At 65.3% G+C, this 21,713-nt stretch overlaps 1 protein-coding gene across 2 annotated transcripts in view; it reads left to right on the top strand.

The window, feature by feature from the left end:
* KIF26A (kinesin family member 26A) overlaps window positions 1-21,155 on the top strand; it is a 40,025-nt gene extending 18,870 nt beyond the window's left edge. For both annotated transcript variants that reach the window (XM_074364904.1, XM_074364903.1), the window contains 13 exons: window positions 1,555-1,745; window positions 7,907-8,096; window positions 12,027-12,239; window positions 12,893-12,986; window positions 13,273-13,535; window positions 13,674-13,857; window positions 13,955-14,117; window positions 14,441-14,603; window positions 15,271-18,076; window positions 18,943-19,142; window positions 19,266-19,286; window positions 19,612-19,762; window positions 19,968-21,155. In XM_074364904.1, coding sequence (XP_074221005.1) covers window positions 1,555-1,745; window positions 7,907-8,096; window positions 12,027-12,239; window positions 12,893-12,986; window positions 13,273-13,535; window positions 13,674-13,857; window positions 13,955-14,117; window positions 14,441-14,603; window positions 15,271-18,076; window positions 18,943-19,142; window positions 19,266-19,286; window positions 19,612-19,762; window positions 19,968-20,149 — 4,821 coding nt within the window. In that variant the 3' untranslated portion in view covers window positions 20,150-21,155. The remainder of the gene's footprint in view (window positions 1-1,554; window positions 1,746-7,906; window positions 8,097-12,026; window positions 12,240-12,892; window positions 12,987-13,272; window positions 13,536-13,673; window positions 13,858-13,954; window positions 14,118-14,440; window positions 14,604-15,270; window positions 18,077-18,942; window positions 19,143-19,265; window positions 19,287-19,611; window positions 19,763-19,967) is intronic.
* Window positions 21,156-21,713: the final 558 nt, after the last annotated feature.

Raw genomic sequence — 21,713 nt, 5'->3', positions numbered from 1 at the left:
AGGGGCCTCCTGATTCCTGGCACACACCAGGTGCTCACACAAGCTGGTGGGAGAAGAGAACATGGTGCTGAGAAGTCAAGCACGGCCCTGTTACTCTGGGGGTGGGCAGCACTACGTAGCCTAGGTGAAGCCGGGGAGAGATCTCAGGGCTGGGGGAGGCCAGGGCAGGGCACCTGGGGCAGGCCCAGGGAGTGGCTTGGAGAAGGGGAGGCCTGGCTGGGCTGGGTGCTGAGGGATGCACAGGAGTTCCTGCCGTATAGGCAAATGCAAGGCAGGTGGCAGGGCGAGGTGTGCTGGCACAGTGCCTGGTGGGGGCCTGGATTGTTCCAGGTTTGCCCTTCTCTGCCACTGACCTGTCCTCACGGCCCTGGGGGAGCTGCTGGTGCAGAGAGGGCCAGGTAGGGGGTCCTTGGCTATCATCCAGCCTAAGATTTGGGGCTCTCTTTGAGCTTCCTTTGCAGATGTGGTTTTGCTGTGACCCTCGGGGAGCCTGGGAGCTGGTGCTGACCACAGTCTGGGCGGGATGGGACTCCATCCCGGTGGGGAGGGATGCTGCCCTGAGCTGGCAGGCCTCCTGCCAGAACGCTGCTCCTGGGGCCTGTGGAAGTGCCACCCTGGCATCTGGCTGTGTCACCTGGGAGACCCTGAGGATGGTGGGCCCTCCAGAGTGGCTGCTTCCTGGGCTCCTCTCCTGCAGGGCCACTAGAGGCCCGTGTCCTGTCAGCGTGAGGACCGCAGGCCTCATCCAGCCTGGCACAGGGGACACCTCGGACAGTGGTTGTCAGTGGTGCTTGGGGTGGAGTGGGGCCGGGAGCCCCAGGGACGGGGCCAAGGTGCCTGGGGAGCCCTGAAGCCTGGGGCCGGGGTTGGGCGGCTGGGGGAAGAGGATGGGGCTGGGGGTGGCCGGGCTAAGGCAGGCTGCTTCCCTCCTCTGCCAGGGGCCACGCCCACCCCCCTGGGGCTGGGGCTGGCCTTGGGGTCCAGGGCCCGACAGGTGCACATAAATAAAATACACAGTGGCCGGATCTCAAGTTTGCCAGCGCCGTCCTGGGGAGCCTTTAATTATGTTTGTGCTTCATTACGAGGCTGTCTCCCTCTCTGGAACTTAATTTAGCTGACTAGCTGGAGACGCCAGCGGGGCACTTCAGCTGGTGGGAGGATCACACATCACCGTGCACGGGGCAGTCAGTGCTCGCGGCAAACACTCGCTGTGGTTCCTTCTGTAACCATGCCTCTGGGTGCTCGCAGGCGGGTGGCCCAGCGGTGAGGGGCGCGGGGGTCCCTGTCCATCTGTCCCAACCACTGGGGTCACTGGGGTCACTGCATTTCTGGAACTTGAAGGAGGAGGGGCTGGAAAGTGAGGTCCCTGGGCGGACATCTGTGTCCACCTCTCCCCCACGGGGTCCCGTGGGGCAGACTGCCCTCCTTCCCCGAGCTGGCTGGGTCCCATGAGTAGGGGCCCCTGGGAGCACGCTGGGCTCTGGCGTGCGCAGGTCTGCTCCCCAGCTCCCGGCTGAGGCCTGCTGCTCAGGCAGGTCCCCTCCTTCCCTCCAGGCTGAAGCAGCGGTGGCCGCGGTGGCGGTGGCGGACACAGTGCGGGATGGCCCCCCTTCCGTGGGACCTGATGGTGTGCCGAAGACATGGGGCCGCGGTGGGGCCTGCACTGCAGCCCTGGTCACTCCAGCCCCCGGCGCCCCGGCGGGGGGCACCTCGGGCCCGTCGGCGGCAGCCTCCTTCTTCCTCAGGTACGTCCTCCGGCGCAGGGTGGCGCAGGGTGGGGCCTGGCTTGGGGACAGCTTGGACAAGAACAGTAGGAGGGGCCTGCGGGCCTCAGCTCCTGGCCCCAGTGGCGGCGGGCCTCCCCTGGGAGAACCGCGGCCTCGCTGCTGCTGAGTCCAGCAGAAGGGTAGGGCTCAGGGGGCGGGCCGGCTGGCCTCCCTGGGCACCACGTCACAGCACTGTCCAGTGGAGGCCGCTCGCCCTGAGAGGGGGGTGCAGTTGAGGATAGGGTTCAAACTCAGAATCTGCCCCTCGGAGCTGTGCAGCCTCGGACAGGTCATGCAACCTCTCTGTGCCTCAGTTTCCTCCCCTGTCAGATGACCCTTTCCTCCGAGATGCTGTGTGTTGCAGCGAGTCCTGAGAGCGAGCTGGCCCAGCGTTGGTGGGGGTGGTGGGTTGATGCCGGCAGGCCTTGGGGCAGGTGCCCCTGCAGTTGGGGAGCACGGGGTGGAACTGGCCTGAGGGAGCATCCCTAGGCACCTGAGGAGGTGGGGGTGAGCTAGGGAAGGTGTCCTGGGGGCAGGCTGCCCCCAGAGCCCACCTGCTGCACTCCCTGGGGGTGCTGCGGGCACATTCCCTGTTAATGGCCACCCTTACGGCTGTTAGATCTGGCTCCTCCGGCAGCCAGGGGCCGAGTGGGTCCTGGTCTCAGTCTGGAGCTCCGGGGGTGGGGCTGACTGCAGCCTGGGGTTTGCTCCCTCCACACCCCCGGGATGCCTAGCCACGGCCCTGCAGGCACCTGTTGGCTGGTGAGGCCTGTCAGGCAGGGGACTCTGAGCAAGGTGCAGAGGTGGGAAGTGGGGGGCCTCTTCCCCGGCTCAAGCCCCTCCCTGTAGTGCCCTTGGGTCCTGGGGACCTGAGGCGGGGCTCCCCCCACCATGGTGTGAGGATCACAGGGTGTGATGGGGTTAATGAGCGGTGATGGTGGGCCTGGCGGGTCGCTGTCCCATTAGCGGCCCCTGCGGGGACAGGGTGCCTTATCAGCGTGGTTGGGGGCCCACTGCCCCAATTAGGCGCAGAGAGCCCGGCTGCGATTCTCTGGCTGTGGGGTGGGTGGGAGCCTACCTCGCGGGCCTGGGGGCCCCCGTGTAAGAGACCAGGGCAGGGCACACCTGGCATCTGGGAGTGTCCTGCCCCAGCTAGTCTCTCCCTCGGGGCTTTCGGCCTTGGCCACCCTCCATCAGGTGGTGCTTGCAGGAGGATTTCAAGCCTGAGACTGTCTGAGAAGGAGGAAGACCAGCTCCTGTGGTCCTGCGCGGGGGGCCACGCTGGCTCATTAGCGACCCCGTGGCCCCAGAGCCGGGCTGCCTTTTGTTCCAGCTGAGCAAGGCCGCCTCTGCTGCCCTTGGGAAGTTACCATAGGAACAGGCGCTTCGGCCGGGGCCGGGGGCCGGGGGCCGGGACGGTGGAGGCAGGTTTTACGGGGGCTGCACTGCCAGCTGTCATTATTTCCAGCCTGTTGGACGCCCTGAATCACAGCGGCTCCCTGAAGGGTCAGAGGCCGTTCGAGGGGTGGGTGTTCCAGCCGGAAACACCGTCCCGAGCACGTGCCTGATTTAGGCCGAGACCCTCTGCTCTTGGGGCGGTTGCACCCTTAACCACCAGGGTGGGGTCTGGGTGCTCTCAGCTGTACATCCACTCCCGTGTTTTGTGGGGAGAGGCTGTGGCTCAGAGAGGGAAGGGGCTTGTCCAGAGTCCCCAAGAGACGTGGAGCTGCTGGATCCTGTGCGGGGGTGGGGAGGGTCTCAGGCGTGAGCTGAGTGTATGTTCTGTGCCCCTAATTCCACCCCTTGCCAGGGACCTGGGGGTAAAGCTATCCCTCGCCCATGCCTGCCCCTCAGAAGTTTCTGGTTAGCTGGGTGTAAGGGGGTGGTCTGATGGCAGCGTGGAATCTGTGAAGGGGCAGAGAACAGTGTTGTCCTCAGGGCTGTGGGACACAGAGTTGGGCTTTGAGAGTTGAGTAGGAGTCTGGTGTTTGCCAAATGGAGGCAGAATAGGATGAGGTTAGGAGCTGGGTTCTCCACTGGTCCCCGAGCACTCCCTATGGGCTGGCACCGGCCTCGGGCCTTCCTGGGCCTTCCTGAGCCTTCTGGACCCCGCTGGCTCCTCACCCTGTGTGGGGCAGCCCAGGCAGGGAGTGATTCCGTGTGTGATTTGGTGGCCAAGGTCTTGTTAACGCCCATGGGGTATAGAGCAGGGGAGTAAGGCCCAGTGCCCTGCCCCCTTCTGCTGGGTCTGGGTGGGCAGCTAGGGCGTGGCAGCGGCAGCAGCGTGCCAGCCCCCACCAGAGTCCTGGAAAGGCTGGGCCACCGCTGTAATTACGTTTTCTCAGGAGGCTCTGGTGACCTTGACTCCCCCTTCCCGTGTCCTCCCACTCCCCTGTCCTTCCTGTCTCTGTAGTCTCTCCTCTCCCCTCCCCCAGATGCCTGCATTAGCTCGCTCTCCTGCCTGCCCTTCTGGGCGTTTCTTTGCGGGGGGGTCACCTCCTGGACCCCTGAATCTGCATGGTGTCGGAGGAATGTTGAGGGTCTCCTCGGCAGGCACAGGGTCGGGGGAGTGCTGGGGTTTCCTTTGGGTGCCAGGATACCCCCCTGCACTCGTGGGCACCCCCCACCTGCCCGCTGCATTGCAGCCTCTGTGGATCCCCTGCCCCCCATCTGCCCTGATGCCAGGCACCCAGCAGAGGCCCAGAACCACAGTGGGTGCTGCCCAGAGGCACATGGATAGGGGGGCTCTGTGGAGAGGGGGCCCTCCCTGGCAGGGTGGGGCCGAGGAAGCCGCATAGCCTGTTCCCTGGTGATGTGGAAAATGCTGGCCATGGCAGGGGGCAAGGGTCAAGGGTCAGGGCTGCTGGGACCTTGGGCCTTGGCCTTGGGGGTCTAGGCCTCCTTAGCAGCCCTGCCTTCTGGACCCTGATGGGCAGATCCTGGGGGCTCTCAGGGCCTGGGGGTTACAGCTCCTCAGGGTGGGGATGGGGGTGTGGCTTGTGGCCCAGTCCACCAGCCTCATCGCCGCCCAGTTAGGAAACCCTGGGTTGGTGTAACTGACCCCCCAACACGTCCAAACGGGCCTGTGTGTCTCCTCGGGGTAATTAAGGGCCTTACCATCAAGGCCAACGGCCTGTGAAATGACCATCTTGTTTGGAAAAGGCCGTTTTTCTTTGTAAAATGGCAAATATTTCCCTTTCTGTTTCTGTGAATCAGTGACCAGGGCCAGTGAGCCCGGGGAGAGGCCCCTGGGAGGACAGGGAGCGGCCGGTAGGGGAGCGCGGTCACTCACTCACTCGCTCACGGCCTCCTCCTGAGTGCCCCTGTGTCCTGGGCCTGGGCTTGGCAAACGTCTGCCCTCTGGAGCCCCCACCCGGTGGGGGCACAGCCTTGTAAACCTGTGTCTCAGGACAGGGAGTGGTTCCTGTGGTAGCAGGAGGCACAGGGTCTGGGGAAGCCCCGCGTGGGGGCATCGGGGCGGGCTTCCCAGGGGAGATGTTCACGGAGCGTGAGGAGAGCTGTGTGTGCAGGTGAAGTGCCTGCTTCTTCAAGTCTTCCCTTCAGAGCCGGAGCACTCAGATTCTCCCACACTCCCCCTGCAGGTCCCGCCTTGACACCCCCCCCCCGCCAGCTCCCCAACAATGCAGTGGGCGTCTGTGGTCCTGAGTGTGGTGCCAGTGTGTTCTCTGAGCCTCTGTGAAGCCTGGTGTCACTTCCTCCCCATCCCCACTGCTCAGAAACCAGGTCTGTGCTCCCAGAAGGCTGGGGCCCTTCAGGGCGGGCTGGCCTGGAGCGCCCCTGCAGGCGGTGTGAGCTGAGCTGCAGTAGCGGGTGGCTGATGGGCTTGTCCTGGTGGTGGAGGGCCTGGATTTCATCAAAGGACAGAGCACTGTCCTGGGGCCTTTGAGTCATGCCGCGAGGCAGGCCTGTGAGCACAGGGACCTGGAGGGCTGGGCAGGCCGGGCGCAGCTTCTCAGCTCTGGGTCCCACAGGGGCTGAACCTGGGCCAGGAAGGGAGGCGGGGTCGCCCTGAGTTAGGTCAGACCATGGCCAGCAGCATTCCAGCCTCCTGGGTTGGCGGGACCTCAGGGGCTCTGGTCCCAGCTCCTGCCCAGGCTAGACCTGGGCGTGTCCGGGGGGAAGGACACCTCCCCATACTCCGCTGCTGGGGCCCTGAAGGTGACGGGAGGACGGGGTGAGGACTGTGCTGGAAACTGGCCCCTGGGAGGGCCATGGAGGCTGTAGAGCTGTCCGCGGCTGCGTGTGTGACCCCCTGACTGTGGCTTCTGCAGCCTGGCGTCCCCTGGCCCCCCCCCCCCAACTCCTCCTCCTTTGGCCACAGGTCCTCTCGGCCTCTGAGTCCTCTTGAGCCTTGGGGTGGTGGGCCAGGCCCCTCACCCCCTCACCCCCTCAACCCCGCCCGGCCTGGGGGGGGGTGGGCAGGGAGCCCCCCCGGGCGGGGCACGCCTCGGCCATGGCTGTCTGCTGACTGTCCGGTCGCCCTGAGGGCCCGGCCGGCGCTCTGCAGGCACACCAGCCCGGTGCGCTGTCCTTCTCCGAGTGCTGGGAGCAGCACCACTGCACCGCGTAGAAGTGGGAGCGTCCACGGGACCTCCTCCACCTTCACAGGCGCGGCTGTCCTGGCTGTGCCCGCCGCAGCCCGCCCCGCCAGGTTATCCCCGAGGCGCTCCGCCCTCCCTGGCGGCTCCAGCCCTGGGCAGTGCAGGGCAGTGGGGTTGCGGCTGCCTGCTGGACTCTGACGTCCTCTAAGTCTGCTTGTAGTTGCTTCCCATGGGGGTGGTTGGCAGGAAGCTGTGATGTAACCCAGGGCAGCAGGCCGAGGCTAGGGGTGGGCTGGGTCGGGGGAGCCCCAGGAGCTGAGGCTCTGATAAAACGGCCCCAGCTCCCCCGGCCCCCAGCCTGGGTCTCCCCAGGCCCCTAAGATGGCCTTGCTGCGACTTGGTGCGGCAGAGCTCCCTGGGCCAAACCTTTCACCCTGTGGCTGGGTGACGCTGTCAGCCCCATCCTGCCTGCTGCGTGATCCTGGAGCCAGGGAGCAAGGAGGTTTCAGGTTTACAAATACTCAGGCAGGTGGGCTCAGGCAGGAACCAGGGTAGCACCTGCTTGTGGCCGGGGGACCCATGATCCTGGCTTAGGGTCCCCGGCCCCAGGGGTCTGGGCAGCTTGTGGATTCCACTCATGGGACCCTTGTGCCCTCTCTGTGTCCCCCGCCCCGCTGGCCACGCACCAGCCGCCGCCACTGCTCTCTTAAGGGTCCGCTCCACACCATAGATTACTTTTATTTTCCATGATGACACCTCGCTAGGAGGAAAGCTGTCCCTGGGGTCTCTTAAAAGACAACTCCTATTAAAGATGAGAGGAGTTAAGCAAAACGCCGGCGGTAGCTCTTGCCAAGTGGGAGGCGGGCTGAGGGGCTGCGCGGCCCTATCGGGCGCAGGCCCTTCTCTTAAGGTTCTGTTGAGGAGGAGAAAATAGAGAGGCCCAAGGGGCTTGGGAGAATGGGGAGTGGGCGCCGCACGACTGGTGGGAGGGGCCCCCCTGGCTGGTGGGCAGGTGCTTCCAGCTCTGAGCTGACACCTGCCCTGGACTCCAGCCCCTTTCACCGGGAAGTCGGGCAGGGGCTGAAGTCTGGGCACAGTGGGTAGAGCCCAGGTGTGGACCCAGGCCCGCTGAGTGTTCTTAACCATTAGTGTCACCTGTGCTGGAGGCCTGCACTGGGTGTCTTGAATGTATTAGCTCATCAGGGCCGCACATGAGGGCCTCTGGTGGTCAGAGGAAACCGAGGCACAGAGAGACTAAGTCACCATGCCTGGGTCACACAGCCTGTGAGAGACAGACCTCAGCATGTGCTGTCCTGCCCTGGCTGCTGGGTGGGGGACATGGGGCAGGTGCACATTGGTGGCAGGAGGATGTCCTCGGTGCAGGGTGCAGGGAAGGGCACAGCCCTGGGGTCCGGTGTCTGCCTGGGCCCCTTGTCGCCTGGCCTCGACGTGGCAGCCCCAGCCCCGGGTGCCCCTACTTGGCTGGGGGAAGTGAAGTGCAGACTGCACGGCTGCATTTGGGGGAGGGCAGGTGGCAAGACCTCTCTGAGTGCGCCCCCCTGCTCCTCCCCTCCCCAGGGCGGCCCAGAAGCTCAGCCTGGCCTCCAAGCGCAAGAAGCCCCACCCACCACCACCCCCTACCTCCCGCGGAGCCTCCACCTACCCCACGGACTTCAGCGGGGTCCTGCAGCTGTGGCCGCCCCCCGTGCCCCCCTGCCTGCTCAGGGCCGCCTCGAAGACCAAGGACAACCCCAGCAGCGCCGGAAAGGTAGGCCCTACCCTGACTTGGGGCGACCCTGGGATGAGGCTGAGGGTGTCTGAGCAGGTGCAGGGAGGGCGATCGAGAGATGGAGGGGCCTTGCTTCCTTCTCCCAGGTCCGGGTGGGGTGATTGAGGCCCAGGCCTACCTAACGGCTCCAGTGGTGGCCGGGAGCCTGGGAGACTGTGGTGGAGACATGGGTGGGGGTCCCAGGCACATGTGCTGGTCTCAGTGTGGATTGGGTCAGCCAGGACTCCTGGGGACTAAGGGTCGGGATCTGACTGCAGGAGCCCCTTTGCCTGGTCTCTGTTGGAGGGTGGGGCTGGGGGCACGGGTGGGACCCCTGGGCCCTTCAGTTCTGGGCAGACCCCAGCCATGGCCTGACACAGTCAGAGGGGGGCGTGTGATCAGTGAGTTAGACTGCCACAGGGTTCAGATGGGGAAACTGAGGCCCAGAGTGGAGAAGGGCCTTGCTCAGTCAGGGAACAGGCTGGCCGCCCCCTGACTCTTGTGGCCTTGTGCTGAGACCAGATTTCCGTGCTGGCCCCGTCTGAGTTGCTTATAACTGCACCCCACACCTGGGTCAGGGTCCTGCGTGTGCGGATCTGTGTGAGCACATTGGTGAGGGGGCTCTGTGCCCATTGAGGGCGAGGAGACTGAGGCACCAAGGGGCTGGCCTGTCGCCAGGGCCACATGGCTCCGGGGTGAGGATTGGGCCCCGACCCTAAGTGTGCACCCGAGTGCTTTTCCCTGACCTTCTGTCCACTCTGCCAGCCACTGGCCCCTCCCAGGTGCCTCCCAGAGAGTGGCAGGGTTTAGGGGGGTCCCTGAACTGGCTGCTCACCCGTGCATTGGGCCCGGCCTCTCCAGCGCCCAGAGGCTCACCCCCTGCAGAGTGGTGGGGTGGGTTCCATGCTCTCCTGGGCTCAGTCTGTCCTGCCACCCAGGATACCCTCCAGGGGGCTTCTGCTCCTAGTCTGGAGAGGGGCTGATGCATTTGCAGAGGGTACCCTGCCTGGGCTTGAGCTCTGTCCTTTATGCACAGCCCCCCGAAGGGCAGCCCCTCTGTCTGGGACTTATCTCTCCTCACAGTGGGGCCTGCTGGACTTTTGTGACTCGGCCAGGCTTCCCTGTTCCAAGAAGCCTTCCCTACCCCTGTTACCCCTACAAGGGGCCTCCTGGGCTCCCAGACCCTGAGAAAGAGACCCTCGTGGCCCCAGACAAACTGAATGGCACCAGGGTCCCCTGGGAACTTGCTGCAATGCGGAATCTGGGCCCTGCCTGGGATGTGGGTGTGGGAGTGCAGGGGCCGGAGGGAGGACCCTGCAAACTGGGTCCAGCGAACTGGCTGTGGGGGAGGGGCTCTAAGCGTCTGGGTTGGGTCAGGGGTGGGAGGCGGAGGGTTAAGGACCCTCCCAGCACAGGCCCCTGCTTTCTTGCAGCTGCTACGTGACTTGGGGCCCCAGTAGGCCTCCACCACCTCCCCCTGGGACCAGGCCCAAGCATTCCAGGGTGGGGGCTCCTCCCGCTCTCAGTGGCAGACCACCCCCTCTGCCCTGGTCCCCCACCGCCCCGATGCCCCCACCCTCCCCAGGCAAGGAGCATGTGGCCACCCATCCTCTCACCGCCCACCCCAGGGCCCCCTCCCCAGCTCCCTGTGTGTTATCTGCACGAATATCACAGTCAGAAATGCCTCCTGAAAGGCATTTAATATTGTCAAAGAAAAGAAGTTAGATTACCCTCAATTCCTGACATTAATGTGCCACTTAAGGTAATTCATCATCCTGCGGTATTGAAGAAGACTGCCCCCTCGCAGCCCCTCCCCCCTCTCCAGCGGGGGCCACCTCCTAGGAGTGGAAGCCACCCTTTTATGCAAAATGTGTTTTTTCTTTTTTCCCCTCCCTGGAAAGCTATGCAGCGGGGCTTTGCAATATCAGAACATTTAGACGTGCTCGTGTAGCGCAAAACCCTGTCATTTCCCCGCGGTAATGGAAGGATTCTCGCAGACAATGACTCGGGCGTTTAGCTAGGGTGGGCAGCGCAGTGTGGGGCCGGGGCAGGTCCCCTCCCTTGGGCGGTGGGTCCCCAGTCCCGCAGCCATCAGCAGAGCGGGTGGCAAGAGTGGCTTCTCGAGGCTTCTTCCTCCGAGGAACACTCTCCAATCTGCAGAACCCATTTGGCTCCTGAAGTGGCCAGGAGTTCACGCTGGAAAAAAAGTGGCCAAAAATTACTGAGAAGTGCACATTTTCGCCTGCTTGGCAGCCGCGTTTGGAAGTGAAATAGTTTTGTTCATGTCATCGGGGAATGAAAGAATCGATTCTCGCCTAATGGAGCCCAGGTTCGGGGGAGCTCAGTAGAAAAGTATTTCTTTGCGAGTCTCCCCGGAGGACCGTGCGCTCCTTACTCGGAGCGATTTTGCGCGTCAACTTGCCACATGCTGAAGGGGAGTATGGCGCCTCGTGCGAACTACCCACGGTAAACCAATTTTGCTGGCGTTATGTATCTGTCACTTACAATTAAATCCGTGAAAAATATTGGCTCTGAGATGAGCCTGGTAATTTGATTTACACTGTGGTAGAGAAATCGGAGATGTCGCCGGAGAGTGGAGCGTGGTGTCTTCCTGCAGAAACCGGAGTCTGGCGCCTTCTCCCAGGAGGGGTGCTCACTCAAGGTGGCTCACCCGAGTCAGAACTCGGCCCCTTGGCCGTCCGCAAGATGCGTGGGGTGTTGGTTCTCCGTGCAGGTTTTGGGGTGCTGGTAGTGCAGCTTGCACGGGGCTCTTGTGTCTCGGTTCCTCGCTCCCCTCCCCACTGAGCCTTCTGTTCCCTTGAGGGCATCAGGGTTGGTGGTCCATCCCCAGGGAGCTGGGCAAGAATGTGAGTGGGGGTCCGGGCAGGTCTTCTGTCTGTCCTTGTGCTTTGAGGACACATAGGAGCTGAGGCTGCATGGTCACCTGCTGGCCCCTGAGCTCGGACGAGCCCCATCTGGCCCTGCCCCCTCCCTCCTCTGCCTTGACCCCGCATCCTGGCCTCGGTCTCCCCACCATCTCCCCAGGTGCTCTCAGGGCCCTGAAGCCTTCTGGCTTAGGGCTGGGAGCTGGGAGGGAGGGGCTTCCGGGAGGAGATGAGGGTGGATAGAGATATGGTGGGGCTGGGGGGAGAGGGAACGCATCCCTCTGCCTGCCCACCTTACCATGTGCTGAGCCCGGCTGTCCGTGGTCGGGAGCTGGGGGGTTGCAGGGAGGCCCTGGCTCTGAGGCAGCCCCTTTCCTTCATCGGGGGTGGAGGAGGCACCCTCAGAGGAGCAGGTGTGGGGCCCTGAGCGGCGGACCTGCTGGGAGGGACAGAGCGCGAGCCTTACTTTCTGGGTGGGTGGGGTCCTGATGCCCCGTCTCTCCTTTTCTCCCTCCCCCAACCCCACATTTGGGGTTTGGGATTCCAGGAGGCCCACTTGCAGGCTGTGTGACGTGGGCAAGACAGGTGACCTCTCTTGGGCACATTTCCTCCCTTCTCGAGCCAGGGGGTGGGGGGTCGCTGTGATGGCTGCTCCACCCGGGAACTGGGGTATGTCTGTGTGGGTGACTCTGCTCTCAAAGGCTCTGAGTCTTTGGGTTCAGCTCCCTTGATGCTGGCTCTGCATCGGAGTCAGCGAGAGGGCCAATGGGGTCCCTCTGCCCCCTGGGGCATCTGGGGTCTGCTCCCCTGTTTTGCCCCCCTTCCTGTGCCCCCCGTTCTGTGCTGACGTGCTCAGCGCCTGGCCAGTCTCTCCTCCCACTGGCCTCATGTGGGATGAGCTCTGGCCTGGAGCTGGGGCGCGGGTGCCTGCATTCCTGCGGTGGAGATCCCGTGCTGAGGCCTGGCCCGCTGTCCCAGCTCGCGCGGGCTCCTCCTGCCCTGTAATTAGCGGCTGCTCAGATGTGCGCTCCGCCTGCCTCCCCAGGTGAAGGTCATGCTGCGGATCTGGCCGGCACAGGGGGCCCAGCGCTCGGCAGAGTCCACGTCCTTCCTGAAGGTGGACCCTCGGAAGAAGCAGGTGACCCTCTATGACCCTGCCGTGGGGACCCCGGGCAGCTCGGGCCCCCGACGTGCCTGCTCGGCTTCCATTCCCAAGATGTTTGCCTTTGATGCCGTCTTCCCCCAGGACTCGGAGCAGGTGAGGGTGGTGGTGTCCTCGGGCCGGGGGCCGGGGGCCGGGCTCCCGGCTCTGGACGATGGGATGAGGGGCAGACCTGCATCCCTTCTTGCGCCAGGTTGGGGGACGGAGATTCCGAGAGGAGGCCCGGGTACAGGAGGCTTGGGAGCAGAGGCCGGCAGGCCTGCTGTGTTTCCCTCCTCGCTAGCCTCCCTTGCCCTCGGGGTGCCTCCACTCAGTCCCTGGCCTGGTTCTCAGGCTAACTTTCCAGGGAAGCGCCCGGTTTTCAGAGCCTACCCTCTGCGGAAGCTTTCCGAGGGGTGGTGGTTTTACCCAGCATGCTCCCCCGGGCATCCTGTGTGCACAGTGACCCCACATGCGGCAGGGTCTGTGCCCGGGGTGTCCACGGCGGCAGTGTGACCTGTGTGTGTGCATGTCTGTGTGCGCCTGGGCGCTGCGTGTGCCTGTCAGCCCTGTGCGGCCGGCTCATGCTGTGTGTGTGTCCTGTCCATGCGTTTGTTACACGTGGAGATCTCTGTAGTTTTGGTCCTGCGTGCCCGCCGGGCTGCCTTGTGGACATACTCTCTGACTCTGCGTGTGATGAGACAGCCGTGGTGGGTGGCCTGATGGTGGCCTCTTGGCCCTGACGCCTGCCTGACTCTGGGCCCCCTTAGGCCGAGGTCTGCTCGGGGACAGTGGCCGACGTGCTCCAGTCTGTGGTCGGGGGAGCAGATGGCTGCGTTTTCTCCTTTGGCCACACAAGCCTTGGTAAGTGCTTCCTCTCTGCAGTCACCGGGTGCCATTTCCAGGTGGGGCAGTGGGGTGTAGGCACGTCCCATATGGGCGGTGGGTGGGCACCTGAGGTGGGGGGCTCTTGGAGAGGAAGCCGAAACCCCGTGGACCTAGAACACAGTGGGTGGCGAGCGGATCAGAGAAGTGTCCTGGGGTCTCAGTGGTTCCAGGTTGGCCCTGAGGGCTGGGCAGGGCCAGGGAAGCAGCTGCCGGGTCTGGCTGGGCATGTCATGCTGAGCCCGTCACCCCACATGGCCCCCAGGCAAGTCCTACACCATGATCGGGAAGGACAGCTCACCCCAGAGCCTGGGCGTCATGCCCTGTGCCATCTCCTGGCTCTTCCGGCTCATCGACGAGCGCAAGGAGAGGACGGGCACCCGCTTCTCGGTCCGCGTCTCGGCCGTGGAGGTGTACGGCCGGGACCAGAGCCTGCGGGACCTGCTGGCCGAGGTGGCCTCTGGCAGCCTCCAGGATGCCCAGTCTCCGGGTGTGTACCTGCGGGAGGACCCTGTCTGCGGGGCGCAGGTACGCCGACACCACGGCCACCACGCGGTGGGCAGTGCTGGCGGGCTGGGGGCTGCAGGGGTGGCCTCGGGGAGGCGGGCAGGGGGCTGCGGCTTGGCCCTGAGCCACTCGGGCATCATCCCCTCTGTCCACCTGCAGCTCCAGAACCAGAGCGAGCTGCGGGCACCCACAGCTGAGAAGGCGGCCTTCTACCTGGACGCCGCACTGGCCGCCCGCAGCCCCAGCCGGGCCGGTGGCAGCGAGGACGCCGGGTGTGGCTCCCACATGCTCTTCACGCTGCACGTCTACCAGTACCGCGTGGAGAAGTGCGGCAAGGGGGGAAGTAGGTGTCGGGCGTGCGTGCAGCCAGGGCTGGGCTGGGCTGCGGCAGGGTCCTGGGCCCGGGGCCCAGCCTTCACCCTCCTGCCCTGTGGTTTCAGTGTCTGGAGGCCGCAGTCGCCTGCACCTTATCGACCTGGGCAGCTGTGAGGGGGTGCCTGGCAGGGCTGGAGAGGCCCCTGGGGGACCCCTGTGTCTGTCCTTGTCAGCCTTGGGCAGTGTCATCTTGGCGCTGGTCAGTGGAGCCAGGCATGTGCCCTACAGGTGAGTGGTGGGCCCATGGGTGGGCCCTGACCAGAGCCCGGGGAACCAGCTCAGGGCAGGTCAGGGCGGCCCAATGTGTCTGTGGCCCCCCGAGCCCTTGAATCTTTGTTCCTCCATCACCCGAAGGGGCTTGCTGTCCAGGGGCTGGTGGAGGTGGGGTGGTCCCAGCGTCCAGAGGGCTGGGGAAAGATGTGGGTACCAGACCTGACCCCAGGGCTCCGGCACAGCCTTGGTCCAGCAAGGGGCCTGCGTGCCTCCCTCCAGTCTTGCAGCAGCCCCTCGCCCAGCCTCCCACCCTGACCCCCTGCCCCACTGGCCCCCAGGGAGCACAGGCTCACCATGCTGCTGCAGGAGTCCCTGGCCACCCCCAGCTGCCGCACTGCCATGATCGCCCACGTCTCTGATGCGCCGGCCAGCCATGCGGAGACACTCAGCACCGTGCAGCTGGCAGCCCGCATCCACCGCCTGCGCAGGAAGAAGGTCAAGGTTAGTTCCACCTTCCTCTCCCAAGGTTAGTTCCTGCCTCTTCCCTGCCTGGAGGGCCCTCCGGGTGGCTTCCTCAGGCCCTGCTCGCAAGGTTCGGATGCCAGGTACCCAGCCCTGGTCAGACTTCCCGAGTGCCCTGGGGTGTCAGGGCTGCACCCTTGTGGCCCTGCCTGGAGGAGGTGGAGGGGCTGTGACCAAGGTCGCCTGGATGCCCTGAGCAGAGCTGGACCTGCTCATACTGGGGGCTGTGAATGCCTGGTCTTTGTCTGCCTGGCCTGGGGTGGGGACATGGTCAGGGCCGCCTGGCGGGACCCCCGTGGCCTGTACACCTCCCAGGCCTGGTCCAGCAAGGCACGCCTGGGACAGCCCTCAGTGGGGCTGGAGAGTGGACTTAAGGGGTCCGGCAGCCCTGGGTCTGAATCCTGGGTTTGTGCTTATGCGCCATGCGTTTTCCCCTCCCTGAGAGGCAGCTTGCTGCTTCCTTGGTTGCTGAGATCAGGTTGTGTTCAGTGCCTGAGATCTTTCATGCTGTTCCTGTGTGTGGTGGGGCGTGGTGGGGGTGGCCACTGTCACTTCCTTCACGGGAATGTGGTGTCTGTGGCTGGTGGCGCAGGGGAAGACGGGCCGGGCAGAGCTGGCTGCTTAGGTGGGCTTCCTCTGTCCCCAGTACACATCCAGCTCCTCGGGTGGGGACAGCTCCTGTGAGGAAGGCCAAGCCCGCCGGCCACCGCACCTGCGACCTTTCCACCCCCGCTCAGTGGCCCCAGACCCTGACCGCCTGGCCCCTAGCTCGCCCGGCGACCCTGACTATTCATCCAGCAGCGACCAGTCCTGCGACACAGTCATCTACGTGGGGCCTGGCGGGACCGCGCTGTCGGACCGCGAGCTCACTGACAACGAGGGCCCGCCTGACTTTGTGCCCATCATCCCGGCCCTGAGCCACCACCGGCCCTCTGAAGGCCCACCAGACGCTGACCACTTCCGCTGCAGCACCTTCGCAGAGCTGCAGGGGCTGCTGGGCCGCATCGATGGCAGTGAGGGCCCGTCGGGAGCCCCGGGCGGAGTCGACAGGGCCCAGGCCAGCCTGGCCCACGGCAGCAGGAAGCCCTCGCCGCCCGAGGCCGTGGCCCCCAGGAAGGCGGTGGGCTCCCTGATGGCTGCCAGCACACCCCGCAGCAGCCCTGGCTCAGACGCCCGCCGGGGTGGCCCGGAACCCTCCAGGGCTGGCGGGGACCAGAGGGAGGACTGCACCAGGCCTGAGCTGCCTACGCCGGACAAGGCCACAGGGGCCGGGGGGCGGAGGCCGCTTCCCAGCCCGGCACCCCCCCCACCTCGGCAGCCAGAAGCTGGCAGAGCCCTGGAGGACCCTGGGGGAGCCGAGGCTGTGGTACGGACGCCCCCCGTGGGCATGAGCGGGCAGGCGGGCTGCCCCTGCTCACCAGCACGCGGCCACCGCCTGGAGCGGGGCCTGCTGACCACCACGGTGACCCTGCAGCAGCCCGTGGAGCTCAACGGCGAGGACGAGTTGGTGTTCACGCTGGTGGAGGAGCTGAGCCTGGGGGGCCTTGCTGGCCCCGGGCGTCCTGCCAGCCTGGCCAGCTTTGGCAGTGACTGCTCCCTGCGGGCCCTGGCCTCGGGCTCGCGGCCGGTCAGCATCATCAGCAGCATGAACGACGAGTTCGACGCCCAAACCTCCCAGGCCCCCAGCAGGTCCCCGGACAGCACGGCCGACGTCTGCACAGCCGACAGCCTGGGCCTGGTGCCACACCCTCCCTCGCGGGCCAGCCCAGACCCCTGCAGCCCTGACTCGTCAGCAGGGCCTGAGGCTCTCGGCCCCCTGCTCCTGGAGGACTCCCTGGAGGACAGCAGCTTCCAGCTTGCAGTGCACCGCCGCCCAGGCAGCCCGGCCCCTGCCCCGAGTCCTCGTCCTGGGGAGCAGGCGGCAGCAGCTCCCACCCGACCTGGCCAGGAGCCCCAGGCTGCGTCTCCCCGGGGGGCAGCCCCAGCACAAACTATCCACTCCAGCCTTCCCCGGAAACCGAGAACTACCTCAGTGGCCGATCGTGTGGGCTGTCCTCGCCTGGCCCCAGGCCCACCTGGCCCTGGAGGCCTCTTTGAGGACCCTTGGATGCTCCGGGCGGACGAAGGTGGTTCGCTCCACCTGGCCTCTGCCAGCAGGGCCCCCAGCCCGGCCCCAGTGCTAGCTTGTGTCCGGAGGGTGGTGGATGGCTGTGAGCTATCCAGAGCAGTCCACAGACCTGAGGCCGTGGCTCAGATCCCACCGCTGCGGAGGGGGGCCACCACGCTGGGTGTGACCACGCCCTCCGCATCCTTTGGGGATGCCCCAGCCGAGGCAGTGGCCTGCTTGGCCAGCCCGAAGGCTGCCTCCTGTAGCAGGAAGAGTGTGGCTCCCAAAGGGGGCCTCTGTCTGAAGCCTAGCGGGGTGGCCCCCCCCGCCCCGCCTGTGCGCAAGTCCAGCCTGGAGCACAAGAGTGGCCCGGCCGTGGCCCTTCCCCAGGCCGGGGGCCTGGTTTGGGCTGGGGCTTCTGCCCTCCTCCGAGGGGAGGGGGATGCCAGGCCCAGTGGCCGGACTGACCACTCCGTCCCCAGGGCCACGTCCAGCCTGAAATCCCGGGCTGGCAAGCCAGAGGCGGTGAGCCATCCTGCCGCCCACGCGTCTCTAGAGCGGTGTGAGGGCCTGGTGCACAGCAGCAAGGCCAGGGAAGGCCCCGGGAGGCCGGCCCGGGCTGTGCCTAGGTTGGGTGTGCCTCCCACCAGCCCCACACCCTTGCCTGCTTCTGCCTGTAGGAGCAGCCCGATCAAGGCTGTGGGGGTCCCCAAGTCCCCCGCCAGTGGAAGCAAGGGCCGCAGCCTAGTGGCTGGCGGGTCCAGGGCTCCTGGTACTTCGGTGAAGCTGCTGGGCCCTGCAGCCGGCAGGAGCGCTGGTGGCCCTGTGATGGGTCCCAGGGTCACCCCCCGGGCGGTGCCGGGAGCTGGGGCCAGAGCCAGCCGTGGCACTGTCATGGGCACAAAGCAGGCGCTCCGGGCTGCCCACAGCCGCGTCAACGAGCTGGCGGCCAGTGGAGCCCGCGGCCGAGGCGGCCCCTCGTGGGGCTCGGCCGACTCGGACAGTGGCAACGACAGTGGCGTGAACGTGGCCGAGGAGCGGCCGCCCGCGGGCCCGGCTCTGCCCTCTCCTTACAGCAAGGTGACTGCTCCGCGGCGGCCCCAGCGTTACAGCAGCGGCCACGGCAGTGACAACAGCAGCGTGCTGAGTGGGGAGCTCCCTCCCGCCATGGGCCGCACTGCCCTCTTCTGCCACAGCGGCGGCAGCAGTGGCTACGAGAGCATGATGCGCGACAGCGAGGCCACCGGCAGCGCCTCCTCCGCCCCCGACTCCATGAGTGATAGTGGGGCTGCCTCCCCGGGTGCCCGCGCCCGCAGCCTCAAGTCCCCCAAGAAGAGGGCCACAGGTGGGTGGGGCGCACCCCTGCTGCTCCCGGAACTGGGGACCCTGCACAGCTGGGCATGACCTTCACGGACCCCAGATGCACGCAGCCCTTGACGGTTCACAAACGGGCCTGGGCTTTTCAGTGTGCAGGTGTGCTCAGCCCTCTACAGTTTATAAACACACTGCCCCAGAGGCTGGTCTCCATCCCCATTAGAGCAGGCTGGCAGGGATGAATCCGCACAGGAGGGGACTTGGTGTGGGGGCACCAAACCCGCTGCCCTCCTGGCCTAGTGCCCAGGTGCCTGGAAGCCCCCTGCAGGGCTGCTCCCGCCACCATGCCCGGGACCCTTGTCTCTGGGGACCTGGGTAGGGTGGGCCTGTTTCTCATGCTGTGTGGTTGGGGGGATTTGGTCATGGGCTGATGTGTAGGAGGGGCAGGTGCACCCTGGGATCAGGACTGGGGTGGGAAAGCTGGAGGCCCACATGAGGAGCAGGGAGGGGGACCTTGGGAGGTGTGGGCGGGGGTGCCAGTGTGGGCCTGGCTCAGGGGTCTGTCTTGGGTGCAGTGGGAACAGGGGACGGTGGGGAGTTAGGACACAGTGTGACCAGCTAGGGTGTTGGAGGGCCGACTGTGAGGCTGCTATTGTTCGGGGAGGCTGGTGTGGCTCTGCAGGCAAGAGGTGGCTGGCTCAGGGACTGAGGGACGAGCCTGCTGTCTGCTCCACGGGGCACAGGTGGCCAGGGCTCCCAGCCAGCGCCAGGCTGAGAACTTCTGAGTTGGGCCCCTGTGCTGTTTCCCCTGGCCTGGCTCCGATTGCGGCTCCTGGCCGGGGAGTAGGACCTGGGGGTGCAGCTTCTGCTCACTCAGCGCCCGGCTCTCTGTTCCAGGTCTGCAGCGGCGACGGCTGATCCCGGCCCCGCTGCCCGATGCCGCGGCCCTGGGCCGCAAGCCCAGCCTCCCTGGGCAGTGGGTGGACCTGCCCCCGCCCGGCTCGCTGAAGGAACCCTTCGAGATCAAGGTGTACGAGATCGATGACGTGGAGCGTCTGCAGCGGCACCGTCCTCCCCCCAGGGAGGACCCGGCTGAGGTCAGGGCCGGCAGCCTGCTGGGGGACTGGAGCCGTCTGGTGATGGGAGGCCCTGAAGGGCAGGGTGGATCCAGGGCTGTGGCTGGGCAGCCTGCTAACTGCACCTTCCCCTCTTGTCCACAGCCCTCCCAGGACCCCGAGAAGGTAGGAATTGGCCCTTCTTGGCCCTGAGCCCATGGTGTCTCCCGATGGCGCCTTGGGCAGAGAGTGGATGGCTCTTGGGTCCTGAGGCCGCCGCTGTCATCCCCTGAGTTGTGCCTGGTGGGGAGGTTCCCACCACAGTGCCCTCTCACCTGTGGGGGCCCAGATCCTATCCCGGCCCACCTTTGAGGCTCCCAGGCGCGCCTGTCCAGGCCCGGAGGATGGAGGGAGGCTCATGGTGGAGGCTGGGGGCAAGGGTGCTGGGAGCCCCTGGTGGCAAGCTGTCCTCCATGCCCAAGCCCACCCCCGCCTGTCCCCTGCCGCCCAGGGCCCGGTGGGCATCAGCGCGCAGCTGCGGCTGGCCGAGCGCAGGCAGCAGCGGCTGCGGGAGGTGCGCGCGAGGCACGAGCTGCTGTGCGAGGAGCTGGCGGAGACCCAGGGCCGACTGATGGTGGAGCCTGGCCGCTGGCTGGAGCAGTGTGAGTCCCCCACCCACCCGGGGAAGGTGCAGGCTTGTGGGACCCCAGACTCCGCACCCTGCCCTGGCTCCCTTGCCCACCCTGCGCCCCCAATCCAGCTACTTCGCCTCTACCCCGGCAAGGGCCCAGAAGCTGGGAGGGGGAGAAGCACTTTCTCGGCCCTGGGGGGCCCCGCCCTGACCAGCTGTTTGCGGTCCTTCCTCAGTCGAGGTGGACCCTGAGCTGGAGCCTGAGTCGGCTGAATACCTGGAGGCCCTGGAGCGCACCACGGCTGCCCTGGAGCAGTGTGTGAACCTGTGCAAGGCCCACGTCATGATGGTCACCTGCTTCGACATCAGTGTCACCCCCTCGGCTGCCGCCCCAGGGCTACAGGAGGTGGACGTCTGAGGCTGGGCACCGAGACACGGGGGAGGGGACGTCAGGGGCTCGAGGACAGGACGTGGGATGGAGTGAGAATGTGGCGGGGGTTGGAGGGACGAGGATGCAGAGGGCCTGGTGCAGGATTGGGGGTCTTGGGCATGATGGAGTGTGGTGGAGGCAAGGGGCCAGCTAAGCGGCCCAGACGGAAGAGCGAGCGTGCAGGAGACGGGAGGACTGTCGCCTCCCAGGCAGCAACGCAAGTGCCTTTAACCTTGGACTGGACTTCTTTCCTTATTGCATTTGGTGCTGAGGACTCGAGACACCAGCAGACGGTGTGTGTGGGGCTGCGGCCTGGGTGGGGCTGTGGCTCTGGGGGCGGTGGAGTCAGCTGTTTGAGCTGATCTTGCCTTTTTTTTTTTAGCAGCCAAGCAGTTTCATGTAGCAGGACAGCCCTGGACTCACCGGGCCTGTCTTAGGGTTCAGGATCACTTTTCCTTTATAGTGTTTCCTCTTGGCAGGGCCTGTCTTAGGGGTCTCTGGGCCCTGGGGCCGCGTGTAGTTCTCTCCGCAGATTGAGCCAGTGGGGTCTTCCGGCAGAGGTGGCCGACCCTCCCTCACCCAGGACCGAGAGGGCAGTGCCCAAGGGCTGAGTTGAAGGCACGTGGCGCCTTCTTCCACGGCAGGAATTCTTACCAAAACCACGAGCAAAAAACAAAACAAATAAAAGATGAGGGAATGAGGGTTTTGTAAACATTCTGTTAGGTTCATATTTTTATATCATTTTGCCTATAAATGAGGTATTTGCAGTGGGAATTTGAAGACAAATGATCTATGTTTTTATGGTTTTCTAGGTAGGGTGCGCCTGGGCAGGGTGGGGTCCCCGGAAGGCACTTCTTGCCAAATGAAGACCAGGGGTGAGCTCAGTTTTCTGACCGTTGTGCATTTTCTAGGGTCGTCCAAGCCTTTGTACAAATGTGTAGATAATCTCTTGCCACAGCTTTTATTTGTGAATAAAAGATGCACCTGTTGTTCACACGGCTCTTGGGTTCACCGGACATGCTGTCCTCCGAGGGTCCTGGGGCCAGAGGGATGCAAAACGTGGGAGGGACGTGTTCACGGGGTCCGAGGGCTTCGGGGACAACAGGGGACCCTTCTGCCCACAAACCCTACAGCAGCCCCTACAGGGACCGGTCCTGCAGACGAGAGAGGACTGACTTCGAGAACTGGGACTCAAAACCCCATCTCCTCTCTGTCTCCCGTCTCGAGCCACTGTCTTGAGTCACCCAGCTCTCTGGGGCCGGGGGCTGAGGCAGGGAGCCAGGGGTGGGGGTGGGGCTGGTGGGAAAGCGTTTTCTGGTGGGCTCCTGGCCTCCTTCCCAGGGGTTGTGTTAGCTGGGAGATCAGGGCAGCGGCGACGGTGATCCCTTGGGGTACCCCCAGCCTCCTTCCTCTGCCCCCACCTGCCTTTCCCGGAGACAGAGGAGCAGACACTCCAGGACACGTCAAGGTTCAGGACCCCCGAGCCCGCAGGAATCCCCACCCAGCACAGCCACCCTCCCTACTCTGCACCTTTCTGCTGGCTCAGGGCACC

This window comes from Camelus bactrianus, chromosome 6 (assembly GCF_048773025.1).
Source record: "Camelus bactrianus isolate YW-2024 breed Bactrian camel chromosome 6, ASM4877302v1, whole genome shotgun sequence".
Classification (NCBI taxonomy): Eukaryota; Metazoa; Chordata; class Mammalia; order Artiodactyla; family Camelidae; genus Camelus; species Camelus bactrianus.
Note: the sequence above shows the minus strand (reverse complement) of the source record. Positions and strands in the feature narration are given on the sequence as shown.